At 32.2% G+C, this 16,288-nt stretch overlaps 1 protein-coding gene across 1 annotated transcript in view; it reads right to left on the bottom strand.

Annotated features, from left to right (window-relative positions):
• LOC108367311 (b(0,+)-type amino acid transporter 1-like) overlaps positions 1-16,288 on the bottom strand; it is a gene marked incomplete at its 3' end in the record, with an annotated part of 37,425 nt that overhangs the window by 4,791 nt on the left and 16,346 nt on the right. The window contains exons 2-3 of the mRNA XM_017621903.1: positions 10,141-10,356; positions 1,000-1,101 (exon numbers count right to left, since the gene is read on the bottom strand). Of these exons, the coding sequence (XP_017477392.1) occupies positions 1,000-1,101; positions 10,141-10,356 (318 nt within the window). The remainder of the gene's footprint in view (positions 1-999; positions 1,102-10,140; positions 10,357-16,288) is intronic.

Genomic DNA, 16,288 nt, shown 5'->3' with positions numbered 1-16,288 from the left:
AATATATATTTGAATAAAAATTTTCAAGAATATTCAAGGATAAAAACTTTAAAAGAAATTTCTGAGGTGTTCTACCAAAGATTAATTACAAAAAAAATTCGTTTTATACCCATATTTCTGGACGTTATTACCTTTTTTTTTAAACCACTCTCCTTATTGAAACTTTAAATGTAGTCCCTTAAAAACATCGTGTAGTCCCTTGAAAAAACTAAAACACAGATTTGCTATATTTGCTGTAGTTTTGCGCATATATTGATTTTCTCATGTGTTAACAAAAAAAAAATCAATTAAAAAAGTATAAAGCACACTGATACTAACAGCGATGGTCCTTAACCCCTATACATATGTTCTGGAGCATGAAGGCAGAGGAATGCAATTTGGATTGGTTTAGTGCGTATAACAATTTACATAATACTAAATATATTTCTGTAAACTTTAAACTTTAGAGGACATTTTTGTATAATTTTAGATTTATAAGATTTTTTTGTAAACACTATTCTTGTTGAAACTTGATGGTCCTTTACAAAAAATCAGACTTCATGTGAAAAAAAACGCAAATTTATTATATTTGAACTCGGTTTCGCGCAAATATCGATTTCCTCATTGCGTAACACAAAATAGTTATATTTTGTAGCATGATGTAATCTGCAAATTTTCATCCCTATCTTCTATTCACGTTGCTTCGGGTAACTACGATGCGACTCTTCGCTTAGCCGACGAAATAACCACATGTAAATTCATGGCGTTTTGAACCAAAAATTTCACATTGGCCTTACTCTTTTTTTTATAATCCACATTCTGATCTTTTATATCGAAATAAGGTCCTTTTATTGTAAGGTCCTCGTATTGCATAGGTCGCACTTTTATTTCATACTTTTCCTCTTAAAAAGTTATTCAATTTTTCGAACTTTAGACATTTTATAAGGGCTAAATAATAAACTATAGAGACAAAATTTGTTGTTTTTGCCTATAGTTTTAAAAATTAGGTGGAATACTTACCCAACAAGGAGAGCAAACCACAGGCCAGCCATATAATAAAGCTAACACCAACGGAACCAGTACGAACTAGTAGACCTGAAGGTGACACAAATATTCCAGACCCTGAAAGTTAAAAATTTTGTAATTGTTAATGAGTAATGCAAACACAGAAAAATGTTTTTACATAAGTACATACATATAAACGACAGGTATTGCAATACATATACATAATTTCATACATACTATAATATTCAGATAAAGGAAAGCTTCTTAAAAATTAGTGCATTTGCAGTAGTTTCGGCAAATTTTCTACTTTAGTTTTAGTGAAGTGGTGTTCATTAATGAAAATTTAAACGTTTCTGAATGCAGTGGTATCATGAAGGAATATTTCGAGACCCCGTTAGATGCTCTGTTTCGTTTGGCTATTTACGGCATTTTTAAAGATGTGGAGAGCGCTCTGCCATAGGGCAAAGTTCAGGAACACCATTAGGGTTAAATAAGAAAATTACAAAGAATATTGGACCCCTTTTCTACTTTCGCATCTCAACAGGTAACGGTATATAAACGGAATTAAAAAGACATGGGCGCTTTGAAGAGGCCCGGAAATAACGCGAGATTGAAATCCGGGAGTGAACTGCTAAGAAACATGTGAATAAGGAAATACCCAGTCCAATTTAAGTGTCCTTTTACTTTTTTACAATTTTCAATAAATTTGTTTGTGAATTGACACTTTTTAAACAGGAATAAAAAATTTATTACTCATACGCCATGTCGCACAAAGACCTTTATTTGAGAGTTTTTGCTAACTCTAACCATTTTTTATAGCTAAATCGTATATTTGATGGCATTTGGCGTTTGGTATATTTAATTTTTTAGTATTTTTGCTTGCTAATATTCTAACAAAAGTGGTGTTGGTAACATTTATCTGATCACTGCCCTAAGTATGTAAATGCATACAATAATTAAAATGAGGATATGAATTATTAAATGAAGCAAAAGTGACCTAACATTTTACATTTGAAAATTTCCAAATCGAAACGAACTTGTTATCTTTTTTACTAACGCGTTTTTTAATGCACCACTTTTCACATTTTTATTTTTTAACTCCATTCAAAATATTTTCAATCCTCTTCAAACGCCAAACTAAAATATTCGAAATGTTCAGACTAAAGATTCACTAACACTTTTTCGTTTGACACCCATATTTTAATATTTCCTATGACTTCCTCCTCCTCGGAATCTTCGGAAAAATATTTTCAAACTACAATCTTCTTAAACCTCTTTCGTCTTATATCCATAATGTGATACATATGTACATATTAATACATATATTTTAATTTGATTTTTTAAATAGATGGCAACCCCTTACTTGTAGCTTAGAAATAAAGCCTTTTAAGTTAATAAATTTTTTACAGGTGGCAACCCTTTTCATGTCCTAACCTACTAGGTGTAAACCTTCTACTCGCCAAAATGAACACGTGTTTCCAAAATCGCACCATGACAACATACCGTGTACTGGTAACAAGCTTTAGGCAACACAACACAACTCAAAATTTGAAATTTTTGAGGTTATGCGCTAAAAATGTACACAAAGCTCTTATTTACCTTTCAGCAAAATCTGGAGCAAATATTTGTTATAATTTGTTAAAAAAAACTAAGGTGAATTCGCCCTTGCCCATATGATTGTCATGTGCTAAGAAATAGTTTTTCAAATTTTCTGACAAACGTATTATTATTATTATTATCAACGTTTGTTGGCAAACAAATACTACTACTGATCTACTTAGTCAGACGTATTATTCGCGTAAATAGAACAAGAAGCACCATTTGCAAAAAAAAAACAAAAATACACTCAACGTGAACTTCTTTCGGTCGAGGCGTCCTTGGAAAATGCACCTCAAAACATCATTTCACTTTCGACCTTAAACTAAAATGGATGCCTTGAGATTCTGGGTTACTGTTAAAACTATATACATACCCGTATGTATGTATGTATATTCCTACAAATTGCCCACAAAAGTGTAAGAGTGCACAAACACTATAACATATGTGCATATGAGCAAATCTCACGAGTTGTTTTTTTGGTGTCACTCCCTTCTTTCGGCAGAAAAAAAAGCGCTGAAGCATTCTTCTTGCATTTATTTCAGTCAATGGAGTTCCAGAAACAATTTAAAAGAAATTAATAAAGTATTTGCCTTAAAACGTTTATTTAAGTGAAAAGGTACCGAAATTACTCATTTTTTCATTGTCACTCGAAAATTTTATATTTGTTTTTGTTTTTAATAACTTTGGGAAGTTTTCAAAACAAATATTCATATTGGAGGCAATGGACATTGGCATCAAATACAACATATCTGCGAAATTTCAAGAATGCACCACGAAATTAAAAAAAAAGTGGCAACATGCAAAAAAATTAAAAAAAAAAAAAATTACGTTGATGGCTATGATTTGAGAAACTAAAATTCCATTTTTACAATTTTAATTGGTGAACTTGAAATATTTAATTACTTTTAAAAAATACGGCTTTTAAGTTAAGGCGTGCGAGTAAACGTATGTATTAGATGACTGTTATGGTGCTACGGCGCGTATACGTTACATACGCAACTACGGGTATATGAGCATGAGTGGTTATTTTTACTTTTTTTTAGTAGATATATCTTTTTTATGTTTTGATTTAAATACAATTTCGCGATAGAATCTTGTTCTTTATACAGAAGATAATGCATTTTCTAAGACAGGTGAACCACCATTTTAGACCAAAAAAAGCTTTTTTGTCGAAAAATGTAACAACTCGTTAAATTTGCTCATATTCATTTCGGTTGCTTCAGTGAATCTGGATTAAAATTGTTTCCACATATGTACATACATGCAAGTATCTATACATGCATACAATATGTATGTAAGTGTATGTGATTGCATGTATATTATTTATGTATTTCACTTTTACATTCCATTATATATTCAGATTTATTCCTCCTTTGGCGCCACTTATAGCCCATTACCTGACACGCAATTCGAGTGTGCCATATAAATAAGCAGAAAGCGGAGAATGTAAATACTTAATAAAAAATTGTTTACCAACCTACATGTCGCTCCTTTATTTCAATAGTGTCACAACTCAAAAAAAACTCGAGAAAAACGGCTATAGAATTTTGAATTTATGTATCGAGGGCTTATATTCAGTATGACCTATCTGCAGTTTTTACAAAATTAATATTCCTGCATAAAAATTTACCTTAGACTTAACTGTCATCGGAGATGTTAATTTTGACCTTGTACATTGCATGTCAGAGGAATTGACTATTGAATTTCAAAATTAAAAGTGCAACCAGTGATTACAGTTAAGTCTCAGATGAGTTCTAACATCAGAAAGTAGTTTTTGTATAAACTGCAGATAGGTCTTAATAAATATAAGTAGAGTGACCAGGCTAGATTTAGCATTTAATTTTAAGCCATAGCCTCAGAATTTTCGGTCTGACTTCGTGGCTATTTTACTTAAAATATTCATAGTAAAATTCGGACCGGGACTCATACAAATAATTAGTATATTAAAAATACTTAATATTTCAAAAACTACTGTTTACCGTCCAAATTTTGCAATAACAGAGAAAAGTACCATTTCCTTGAGAACATACTTTCTTAGGATAAAAACAAAATAATACTACGAAATTTGCCTTAAACTGTATTTTTGAAACAATTGATTTGTTGGCATATTACTAGTGCACTCTAATGTAGAAAAAAATCATATTTCTACTCGAAAATTTGTTTGGTTTTTCATATCCTAAACTGAACTCCATTTCGCAAACCTTGAAGTAATGTATGCAGCTGTTATTAACCTGAAAGATGTTATTCTCTATTCTGATGGGAATGATTTAAAAATTTATTGGAATAAAATCGACTTTTAAATGAATGAATATGCTGACTTCTTTTTGACTTCATCCTTCGCAGGTTATTACGTTTTCTAACCTTTTCTCAAAACTAATTTTGCCTTGCCTTTTATGGTCATCTGGTCACACTGAATATAAGCCCTCGATATACTCCCATAGTAAATATGAATACATATTTTATTCCAGTGAGCTACTAGTAACCGATATATCTATGAAATTTGTACACAACATAGAAGAAGAAGTACCGGTAATTTCTGCGTACTTAACTCAATATTTGTAATTTTTGGGTAATGACACTATTGAAGTAAATGAGCGATTTGTACAAACATACATACGTATTTATTTTCATAATCGAGTTCAACCGCGTGTTAATATTTCTTGAAAACAAAACAAAAAATGCGTTTTATTAAGTAATTGTAAAACGGTGCTTATAGAGTATTTTGAACGATCTAGGCCGCCCTAAGTCGACACTCCGAAAAACATTTGCCAGTCACTCTCACCTTTCTAATTTGTACAGAGAACGTAACCCTTTGGGCGGAATTAGAGGATTGTAACGCAGGTTAAAAGCTAATCTTCGCTTTCTACAGAGATCAAGAGGGATTTAACCTTCCATCAGTGTCACAGGGTAGTTTTCAACTCAAGGCGTGTAAAAACTTAAAAATAATATAGAGTTAACCAAAACTGTAAAGTAGAGCTGATATTACTACTCGAAATTCGCAAAAAAAAAGTTTACATATTTTGTGATGTTTACTTTACCGCCTCAAATCGAACTCAAACTTACAACGCTAAGGACCTACCGGCCTCTGCGGCAAACCTCGGAATGTATTTCAGCCAAGAAAAAGCTTCTCATAAAAACCAATCGCCAATTGCCGTTCCGAGGCGGCGTAAAACTGTAGGAGGCTCCAATTTATTACACGACGAAAGACTTGGCAGAAGTGTAAAGGCTTCACTATGTCCTATTTTGAGGTCAAGATTTGCCGACATATTTGGACTCAAGTTTATTTCTTTCATCCGCACCTTCGCTGATAATATTATGGGCCAAAACCGGACACATAGCTGGTATAGCAGGGCATGTACACGACTGCATCCCATTTGACAATGTGTTTTCATTTATTTGACGACAAATGTCATTGAATTTGACATAGTGAAAACAAGGCTTAAGCGCCAAAATATTATTATTCAAAACCTTTACAAGTACGTAGTGGATAAATATTTTGGCGCCAGCCAACCGCTCTTGACACCAAATGAATTGTCATTGGTTCTCTAACATTTTTAGTGCTACATCCATAAACAATGGTAAATTTATTTAAAAAAAAAAAAAAACATGCTCAAAATAAAATATGTGACGATATAAATATGATGAAGAAACTCAGAAATAAATACAAAACAAAATAAATATAAAGCATTTTATGGAGGCAATCGACTGAGAGCAGGGTCATGATAATCTTCAATTTGGTCCATGTGTTCTTGAAAAAATATACAACGTACAACAAAAAAGTTTAATTTTTTTTAAGGTGTGCTGTTTACTGCACTAAATTGGCGTGACAAAATGCACGCACGCCGAAAAGTACTATGTATTTGTATACTTACATATGCACTTTAAACTAAGTACATATGTATGTACATTAGGGTGGCCCAAAAACAGTGAAGTCGGAATTGTAATGCTCTCACCCCCTAGGATTGTTCTATATCGAAAAAAGTATACCCCCATTTTTTTATTTTGAAATCAAAAAATATTTAGAGGTCGCTCACAGCGCTCAAAGTTTTCCATGTATTTTTATAGCGGAAAAATAAATTATTTGGTAGAAATGGCAAAGAATTCTTGAAAGTCAATATTTTTCGATCGGAGAACTCGGGTTCTCTTCAGGAGACTTTCAATAATAATACCCAATTGTTTATTTAACCATTGTTTTAATATTAACGATTTTTTATTTTTCCCCCATTGCATTTTTCGGCGTTTTTGGCGGACCTATAAATTATAGTTGCAATGAAAAAATGGTTAAATAAACAACTGGGTATTATTACTGGGAATCTCCTGCAGATAAATAGAGTTTTCTGGTAGAAAAATATTGATTTTTAACTATTCTATACCATTTCTACGAAAAGTTGTTTTTTCCCATATAAAATACATAGAAAACTTTGGGCGCTTTGAGCGACCTCTAAATATTTTTTGATTTCAAAATAAAAAAATAAGGGTATATTTTTTTTGGTATAGAACAATACTATGGGGTGAGAGCATAAAAATTTCGGCATTTTTGGACCACCCTTATGTTATTTTATATAAGGAATAATATTTGCCCACATGACTGCCTGGGTATATACTTCTTAGTACAGCTGCCTTTAAAATTAGATGTAAATATGAAGTTATGTATATATGTATGTATTTACTTGACACACCCATTTTTCTAATCAGTACTATATTATGAATGAGTATATGTTTTTTTAGTATCGAAATTTTCTAAAATTTTAGGCAAAGTCATGGGATTGACTAATTTTTTTTTGCTTAGCTTGCCAAAACACCTACGCATGAAAAAGTATAAAACATTTTTAGTATGGATACTGATTTTGCGTATGTGATTTTCTGTTTTTTATTGCAGCTTTCGTTTCTACGATTTTCTTTCTCTTATTTTCATATTATTTTTTTATGTCTTCAACATTTCATGTCCTAATTTTACGCTATTTGTTTTAGCTTTTGTCTTAGCAAATATATGTAAATTTAAATGTTTCGAAATGTAAAATAAAAGTATTTTTAACATTGAGGTAAGTTAAGGTGATAAGAATTGAGATCTAGTGGGTAAGTACTACAACTGAGTACGTGCGGCCAATGAAGTTTGGGACAAAAAAAACTGTCTTCTCGATCCCCTATTTTCGTACGAATCTAAAATCATAAAATTTCCTATCATTTTCTATACAAAAATTTCAAAATTTACGACTCATAATGACGACAGCCGAAAAAATAAAATAAAAAAGTGCCTTGCAAAAGCATTTTTGACTTAGGGGTGCACGGCCAATTTTTTCCTCGTACGTTCTAATATACCTACTCATAGAAGCACCACTAAAAATGTTGATAAATAACAACTTTTGTTGTGAGTAATTCAATGGAATTCAACTTCAAGATACAAAATCGAACTTGAGCCAGATGCCTTTGCTTTTCTGCTTAAGGTAACTTAAGGTACATATTTTTATAAACCCATTTTGTTTATTTAAAAAAAAGAGATTTTCGGAGCTACTTTCAAATAGGTTCAGCTAATGTAAATCTTAATATTTTTGGAACAATTTTGGGGGAAGTCTTAAAACATAATAAATGTTATACTTTCAATGATTAAAATATTACAGATTTTTTTGTATGAACTCTAATATACATATGTACATATAAAGTGTTGCCATTTCAACGTCACTCTATGCTGGGTCCCCGGACATAGCAATATTGCAGGGATATGAGTCGGTTGATGAGATGACCAGATGCGGCTCAGAGATGCCAACAGAAGAAGCGGATAGCTCCGTACTATCACCGTTTAATGATCACATTTGGATAACTGCGCACACCGTGGCCGCGACTAATGTTTTGTGTAACAAACGGGAGACTGTGAGATCACAAGAGTGCTATGGACGCGGCTTAGTATGAAAAATACGAGGGATGTAGTTAAACTCAATAGGTCTGCAGTAAGAGGCCTTGACGACGTCTTCACCGGCCACTGTGCTAGAGCACCAATGCTCCAACGATGGCAAATACCAACAAGTAGTTTCTGCAGAAGCTGCCGCGATGAAGATGAGTAAGTGTCAATTTACTACTTTGAGTGCAATTTCATTTTACATTCCTTAAGCAGTTTATATTTGTTAAGCTGACCGTTATTGCATATTTAAGGTTTTACAGGTTTCAAGGATACCTTGAAGTTACGCTTGGGAGAAGCTGAGAGTTACTGAGAGTAGATACTGGCACCTACAACCCATTCATTTTGGATCCGTCGGTGTAGAGAAAGATAGCTTTTCTTCGGCTACTCGGTCTCTTCTGCAATCTCTTCTCTTTTTGATGGGAATCGTTCGTGTGTATTACAATTGAAGTCAACATTTGCTATATGTATATCTGTCGTCTTTCCTAACTGCATTTCGGCAATCATCAACCCATATCCGAAATTTTTAGTCTCTCATTGACTTGATTCTCTTCTTTCAGGTGCAGATCGATAGAGATTAGGTTGAGCATAGCGTTTAGCGCAGTGTTGCCAAGTTTTGAATTTGAAAAAGCCAAGAAAAATCGTTTTTTTTTTCTCTAAAAAAGCACCAAATTTTTTATTAGAAGACTTTGTTTGCATGAAAAATTTTATTGTAGATTTGCCGATTCAAAATAATAAACAAATTAATATTTCTTGCTCGCCGTTCGAAGGTTTGTTATTCATTTTACTGTTAGGAGATGCTGGTGCTTTTTTTAATATGCGTAAAAAATATAACAAATTCAGCCCAAATTAAAGGTCCAAAGATCAATTTCTGGTCCCAGCAACATGGAAGTTTTTGCAGGAAATGGAAAAATACCGTATGTAACTCTGGCATGATTGAAAGTGCTGCCACATATTTTTTTTTGAAAACATATGCTCTTTCGCTTATGATTGTCATAGTACCATGATTTTGTTTCCATTTTTGTAAAGTTCCTTACGAAACTTCCAATTGCTCTAAATTTAAATTAAATTTTGGTGTCTTCAACAAAAGCTCCAAAAACGTAAAAGCATCAAACTCAAAAATTTTCGCGTCTTGAATTAAGAAAAGCACTAAATTTAGTGCGAAAAGCACTAAGTTGGCAACAGTGGTTTAGCGCTTCACTCGGGTAGGATCTTGTGCAATCCTCGCTCCATCGCGTGCTGCCCTTTATATGCTTGTTAGTTTATCACAATATATTGTTTATTTAAGCCATGCCACCAAACCAGCAAAGCATATAATCGAATTGATCTTATGATAACGGTATATGTATGTACTATTTGCATATAAAATATTTTACATAAAATAATTTAATTAAAATAAATTCTCACTTACCTATCATGGTCCCGACAATTAAAGCCACCCCACTGAAGAGTCCCACCCGTCTCTGGAGGTGAATAGCGTCGTTCGGCGCTGAGCCCTTCCTCTCCAACGACTTCCGCATCCCCCCGGTCCCTGATGAGTCGGTCTCTGTTTCAGGCCCTTCTGCCCCAAGAGACCCATTGGTATCCGTTGTCCCGTTGCTCGTGACTTTAATTGGCACATTATGTCCTTTTTTTGANTTTAATTAAAATAAATTCTCACTTACCTATCATGGTCCCGACAATTAAAGCCACCCCACTGAAGAGTCCCACCCGTCTCTGGAGGTGAATAGCGTCGTTCGGCGCTGAGCCCTTCCTCTCCAACGACTTCCGCATCCCCCCGGTCCCTGATGAGTCGGTCTCTGTTTCAGGCCCTTCTGCCCCAAGAGACCCATTGGTATCCGTTGTCCCGTTGCTCGTGACTTTAATTGGCACATTATGTCCTTTTTTTGAGTAATTTTTNCGTAATTTTTTAACATTATTTTTTCACAATACGCGAATAACGCGAAATTGAAATAAATGAAAGAGATAATAGAAAAGAGTCACAATTAGTAAGATTTCAACAGAGTATGTATGAGTATTGCAAAGTATCTATAGGAAATCTAATATTTTTATTCTAAGTCTTAGTTTTAAGTTGATATTTCAGGTATTTAGGCATGTATATTTTTTTGGTAATGAAATTTTAGGCATGTACATTTTTTTTTAATGTTTTTTTTAATTTTTTTTTATTATTTACATATTTTCATTTACCAATTTAATTTTTTTTTATTTTTATTTTTATTTTTTTTTTTTTAATTTTATTCAATTTAACTTAATTTTTTTTTTAAATTTCCTTAGTTATTGGGTTCAGGTTTATGTCATTTTATTTTATAATGCTTTAATTAATTTTCCATAATTAATGTTAGTTTTTTTATTTTACTTTATTGCGTTTTAATTTTGCATGTGGTTCTCTTTTATTTAATTTTAATTTACTTTTTTTATTTTATTTTATTTGTTGTATTTTTCACTTTATTTTATTTTAATTTAGTTTTTTTTTCATTTAATTCTAATAATTTTTTTATTTTATGTTGTTTTATTTTATTTTAGTTTATTTTTTTTATTTTTTATTTATTTTTGGTTTTATATTTTTTTTTTTTTTGTTATTACTTTTACCATTTGATTTTTTCTCTGCTATTTATTGTGGTTTGCTTTGTTTAGTGTTTTTGTCGTATTTCTTCTCTTACGTTTAACATTTTTTTTTTTTTGTATTAAATGCGCCAACATTTTTTGAAATCTGCGCCTCTCTAGTTGGAAATCGCCGCATTAAATTTATTTTTAGAATAAATTAACCAATAGAAAAAATTGAAATGCGAGTATATAGGTGGCCAAAAACACACGCACACGCATCTTTTAAAAAGTATACAGTACACGTATATACCTACATATAAAAAGAGTATATGTATATAGAAAATTCGTTATTGAACACACACCTCTATTATCTGTTGTATTATTTTTGCATGCGTTCTTTTGCAAGCAAAATAGTTGTGTGATTTTATCGCGCATGGCANACACACGCACAAGCATCTTTTAAAAAATACATAAATGCATAAAATTGTAGGTATGTACACACATATAAAAAGAGTATACATATGTATATAGCAAATTCGTTATTGAACACACACCTCTATTATCTGTTGTATTATTTTTGCATGCGTTCTTTTGCAAGCAAAATAGTTGTGTGATTTTATCGCNGTTTCATTTCATTCTAATAATTTTTTTATTTTATGTTGTTTTATTTTAGTTTATTTTTTTTATTTTTTATTTATTTTTGGTTTTATATTTTTTTTTTTTTTTTTATTACTTTTACCATTTGATTTTTTCTCTGCTATTTATTGTGGTTTGCTTTGTTTAGTGTTTTTGTCGTATTTCTTCTCTTACGTTTAACATTTTTTTTTTTTTNGCCAACATTTTTTGAAATCTGCGCCTCTCTAGTTGGAAATCGCCGCATTAAATTTATTTTTAGAATAAATTAACCAATAGAAAAAATTGAAATGCGAGTATATAGGTGGCCAAAAACACACGCACACGCATCTTTTAAAAAGTATACAGTACACGTATATACCTACATATAAAAAGAGTATATGTATATAGAAAATTCGTTATTGAACACACACCTCTATTATCTGTTGTATTATTTTTGCATGCGTTCTTTTGCAAGCAAAATAGTTGTGTGATTTTATCGCGCATGGCATGGACGGATAACGAATTTTACAAATTATTTCGCCGCAAATATCGACTACGAGCAAACGACGACAACGACGGATTTCAGCAGACTGTTCGCCTATTTTAGCCGCAAGTTCAACTATGCCTCGATGAGACTCGAGAATTTGGCGCCTGCTATTGTGGGATATGGTGATGATGATGATGATGATGATTCGGATGCTTGAAGTCCGACGAAGAATCACAGACGTTAGATGCTGCTCACTGACAGTCAGTTAGCTGTGAGAATGCACGAAGTGGGCAACCGAAGATTACAAACGAAAAAAAAAACTAGGATGCCGATGCTGTGAATAATTTAGCTTTAGTGCTAGGCAGCAGCAGCAGCAAAAGTGACAGCGGATGCCGGGAAAATTGTCAACCGAAGCGGATGAGCAAGGCCGAACAACCGGCAAGTGGGCTTAGTGGGCGAGTGGCAGGGTGGGTGCAGTATTCGGTGAATTTCGCGAAAACAAAAAACGAAATGCTCGTAGGCAAGTAGGTACTGTGGCGCACTGACTGATGCTAAAAGCCTTGGCGAACAGAATTTTTGATATACACAGAAGTATGTGAATGTGGTTCGAACAGTCTTTTTCACACTTTGCGCGGCGCTTTGCAGCTATTTTTTTTATCTATGTATTTATATCTATTTTGGTATTTTCTTTAGATCTCTCTAGATAAGTCAAAGTGAGTTTATAAGTATACGTAGCGTAGGTATGTACATATGTATGTATGAATGTATGATTGTTCGCACACTCCAGCGATGTAAAGGTNTTATTTTTTTATCTATGTATTTATATTTATTTTGGTATTTTCTTTAGATCTCTATAAGTCAAAGTGAGTTTATGAGTATACGTAGCGTAGGTATGTATGTATGTATGAATGTATGATTGTTCGCACACTCCAGCGATGTAAAGGTATATGCAATAGTACAATGACGTATTTCGCACAGCGTCAAAAAATGATGCAAGATTTTTAAAATATTACACACTGATTGCGTTGGTAAAAATTTCTGTATGTAAACTCTTGTTTGGCTGTATATATGTTTAGATACATATAAAGTTTTCTTATTTTTGCTGATCTATGCTCTTGCAATTTCCTCCACGTTGAGCACGAGAGAGCACTGAAGATATTTCTTAAGTTTGTGTGCCGCTGAATTACATACATACACATATATTATATATAATCTTGCTTGCTACGTCACGTATGTATGTAGTTCTGTTGCAAAGTTTTTTTTTCTTTAGTGTTTATGTGCTTAATATCTTCTTTTTTTTTGTTAAAACCTCACTTTTTAGGCCATGAAATTATTTAATACGAATTGTTATTTATTTGTTTTGTGCTTGGTTATTTAGTTCTTTCACACTCTGTGGTGAAGTAATTTCATTCGAGATAAATTTAAATAATCATTCTGTGGTCATACGTTTTTCTTTCTTCTTTTCTTTTTTTCTCTTTTTGCCAACGGCTAGATTGTCGTTATATGAATTAGCTTCTTAATTTTTCGCATTCGGCACGTACAACAAATTTATCTAGTTTTCATATTTTAGTTTTATTTTTTTTCACTTTCTTTCTCTTTGTCAAAGCATATCTTAGTAAGTTCCCTCAAATGTATTTTTCATGTAAATTTCCATGTCTGTTTTTCCATTGACACAGTTTTTAGCAGTTTATTATATATTTCTTAGCGTACGTCTCACTGCACTTTTTCTCAACTGTTACGTATTAAATAGAACACTTTTGTGATATATTTTTACACATTCCCATACACTTATGTACATAAATATTCACACCCCCATAGGTCGGCTATGCATTCGTTGAATAAGTTCTTACAACTGAAACTGTAAATTTGCAATAATTGGTACAAATAACGAATTCTTCATCAGTCAGAAACTCTCAACTGTAAAAGTGCTCGAGTGATTTTTCACATGTTTGCATTTTATTTTATTTTTTTTTTGTTCGATTTGGGCAGTTGCTGCCACACAAATGTACATAGAAACCCTGCAGGGAAAGCTGGTAGTTGTGAACTAAAATGTTACCAGTTTGCGGCTCATGCCAACTAGTTCACGTTCGCTCCTTTTTCAATGTTAGCTACTGGTATTTTTGAAATGTTGATATCCTTCGAGATGTTAATTGTCAGTCTATGCATCAGGATCTACCAGTAGAATTACTAGTAGCATCATACCAGTTGAGGGGTTAGGCATAATTATGCTATTTTCCTCGCAGCTCTGCAGCAGTCGCAGTTTAAATTTTTTTTATTTATGTAGGTTTTTAATTGCAATTTTTGAGTTTATTTTTTAAAAAGAAAACTATTATTTTTAAATTCATTAAATTTTTAAGGCACAAGTATTTCTATACAAGTATATGTTTTTTCTCAAATGAATTTAGATTTGCAAACTTGTAAATTATATTTAAATTGATATAATTATATAAACATCAACTGATTTAATTTGAAAAATCTTAACCACCTATAAGCGGACTCCAACCGGCGACAGCCGACATTTGTAAGAGACGCAATTAATTGCGTTTTATTCGTGACTAAAAACTCAAAAGTAGATGTCTGAGATTGCATAAGTTATTTAAAATTGGTATGCCATCGGTTTAGCTCATACTAGTTAATGAACTGGTATTTTTACTGACGGGTTTTGTTTTTCACGCAGGGAACATATGGCCATATTTATATACACGTTTGTGCACGAGCATGAGTTGCTCGTATTCTTCTTGGACTTCCACGTTTTTCATTTGAGTAATTGAGTGGATCTTAATAGGCGGCTCTTCTTCGTCATACAAAATTCAATTGAATGGTTTGAGCGAAATTTTTGCCAAGTTTTACTCAATTGGGACTTAATAATGTTTTATTAAATTGATTAATACACATGCAGCCGGCTTGCCATTACACACATTTATATATAACAAATATACATATGTACTCATAAATATCATATAAAGTACGTTTTACAATTACCTATACCGTCATATATGCCTCAACCCTTCAATGGTGTGATGGGGTAGTCACATATATTTATTGTATTAATTTCTATTGTGTTTTTATTAATTGCTTATTTATTGTATACGAAGGAGAATTTGTTATGTTTTCTTTTTAGAACTTATTAAAAATTAATCATCAAAAAAAAAATTACGGTTTCTGCAATTTGGTGAGTATGTAGAAATAATACGCATGGGGTATGTCATACCTTACCACACCACTCAATGAGCTTTTAGTCACCAACGCCGGGTTAAGGAGGTTTAAAATGCTGCCGAAATCGGTTTTTTATTGGCGATTCAGCAATAGTTTATTTATTGTGCTATTGTTTTAAATTATACCTTATGTCCGTACACACATACATAGCTACCTTCTATTTGATTTCACTTTACATAGTTATATATGTATCGTAATTTGCTTGGATATGGGAATGGAGTAAAAACAGCGGTTTTTTCTTACCTATTGAAAACCGTTTGGTGCTCTGCTTTCATATATTTATTTTCTTTGAACTGAATAGTTAACTGACAAAAAATACTATGTTTATTTACAGCGGTAATATGACCGCAAAGCTTGAGTCAAGTATGTATAAAAAATCAGACGCAACTCACTTTTTGTGAACTCATTTTTGACTAATCCGAAAAACTAATCCAAATGTATCAAATTCATAATAAATAATATTGTTTACATACACGCACAAACATACTTATGTACATATACCGACAAACATACATATGTCAATTTGTATGTGCAAGTAATTATTAGGGTTATTGACTCGGTTTTTCCAAACAGATTTTAACCGGTTTGTTTGTTTTTTTTTAATTCAAAGGCTTTTTTCGAAATCTTAATTTTTCCAATACCCTATTAAGCGGATGTTTACAATCGAATAAACCGGGTTCAGAATAAAAAGCCTATGATAACAAATCCAAACAACGTGAAAGTAAAAATTTATCGTCAACTCATCGTTACAGAAGTTTTAAATTTTGTTGAAAATGTTTCGAATTTTTCTAATTTTTGTACAAAGTTGAATTTACGTGATATTACTTACCTAATGAGGTAGAATTTTATAAAAACTAATAAACAAGAGAAAAATACCCAAAACTGGTCAAAATGTCGTTAACCTATTTGTTTGGCTACAAGAGTACATATAATAATAAATAAGTTATGAA

This window comes from Rhagoletis zephyria, unplaced genomic scaffold, assembly GCF_001687245.7.
Source record: "Rhagoletis zephyria isolate East Lansing unplaced genomic scaffold, Rhagoletis_zephyria_1.1 Rzeph_scaffold_02628, whole genome shotgun sequence".
Classification (NCBI taxonomy): Eukaryota; Metazoa; Arthropoda; class Insecta; order Diptera; family Tephritidae; genus Rhagoletis; species Rhagoletis zephyria.
The sequence above is the reverse complement of the archived record's forward strand: the minus strand, read 5'-3'. Positions and strand labels throughout refer to the sequence as shown.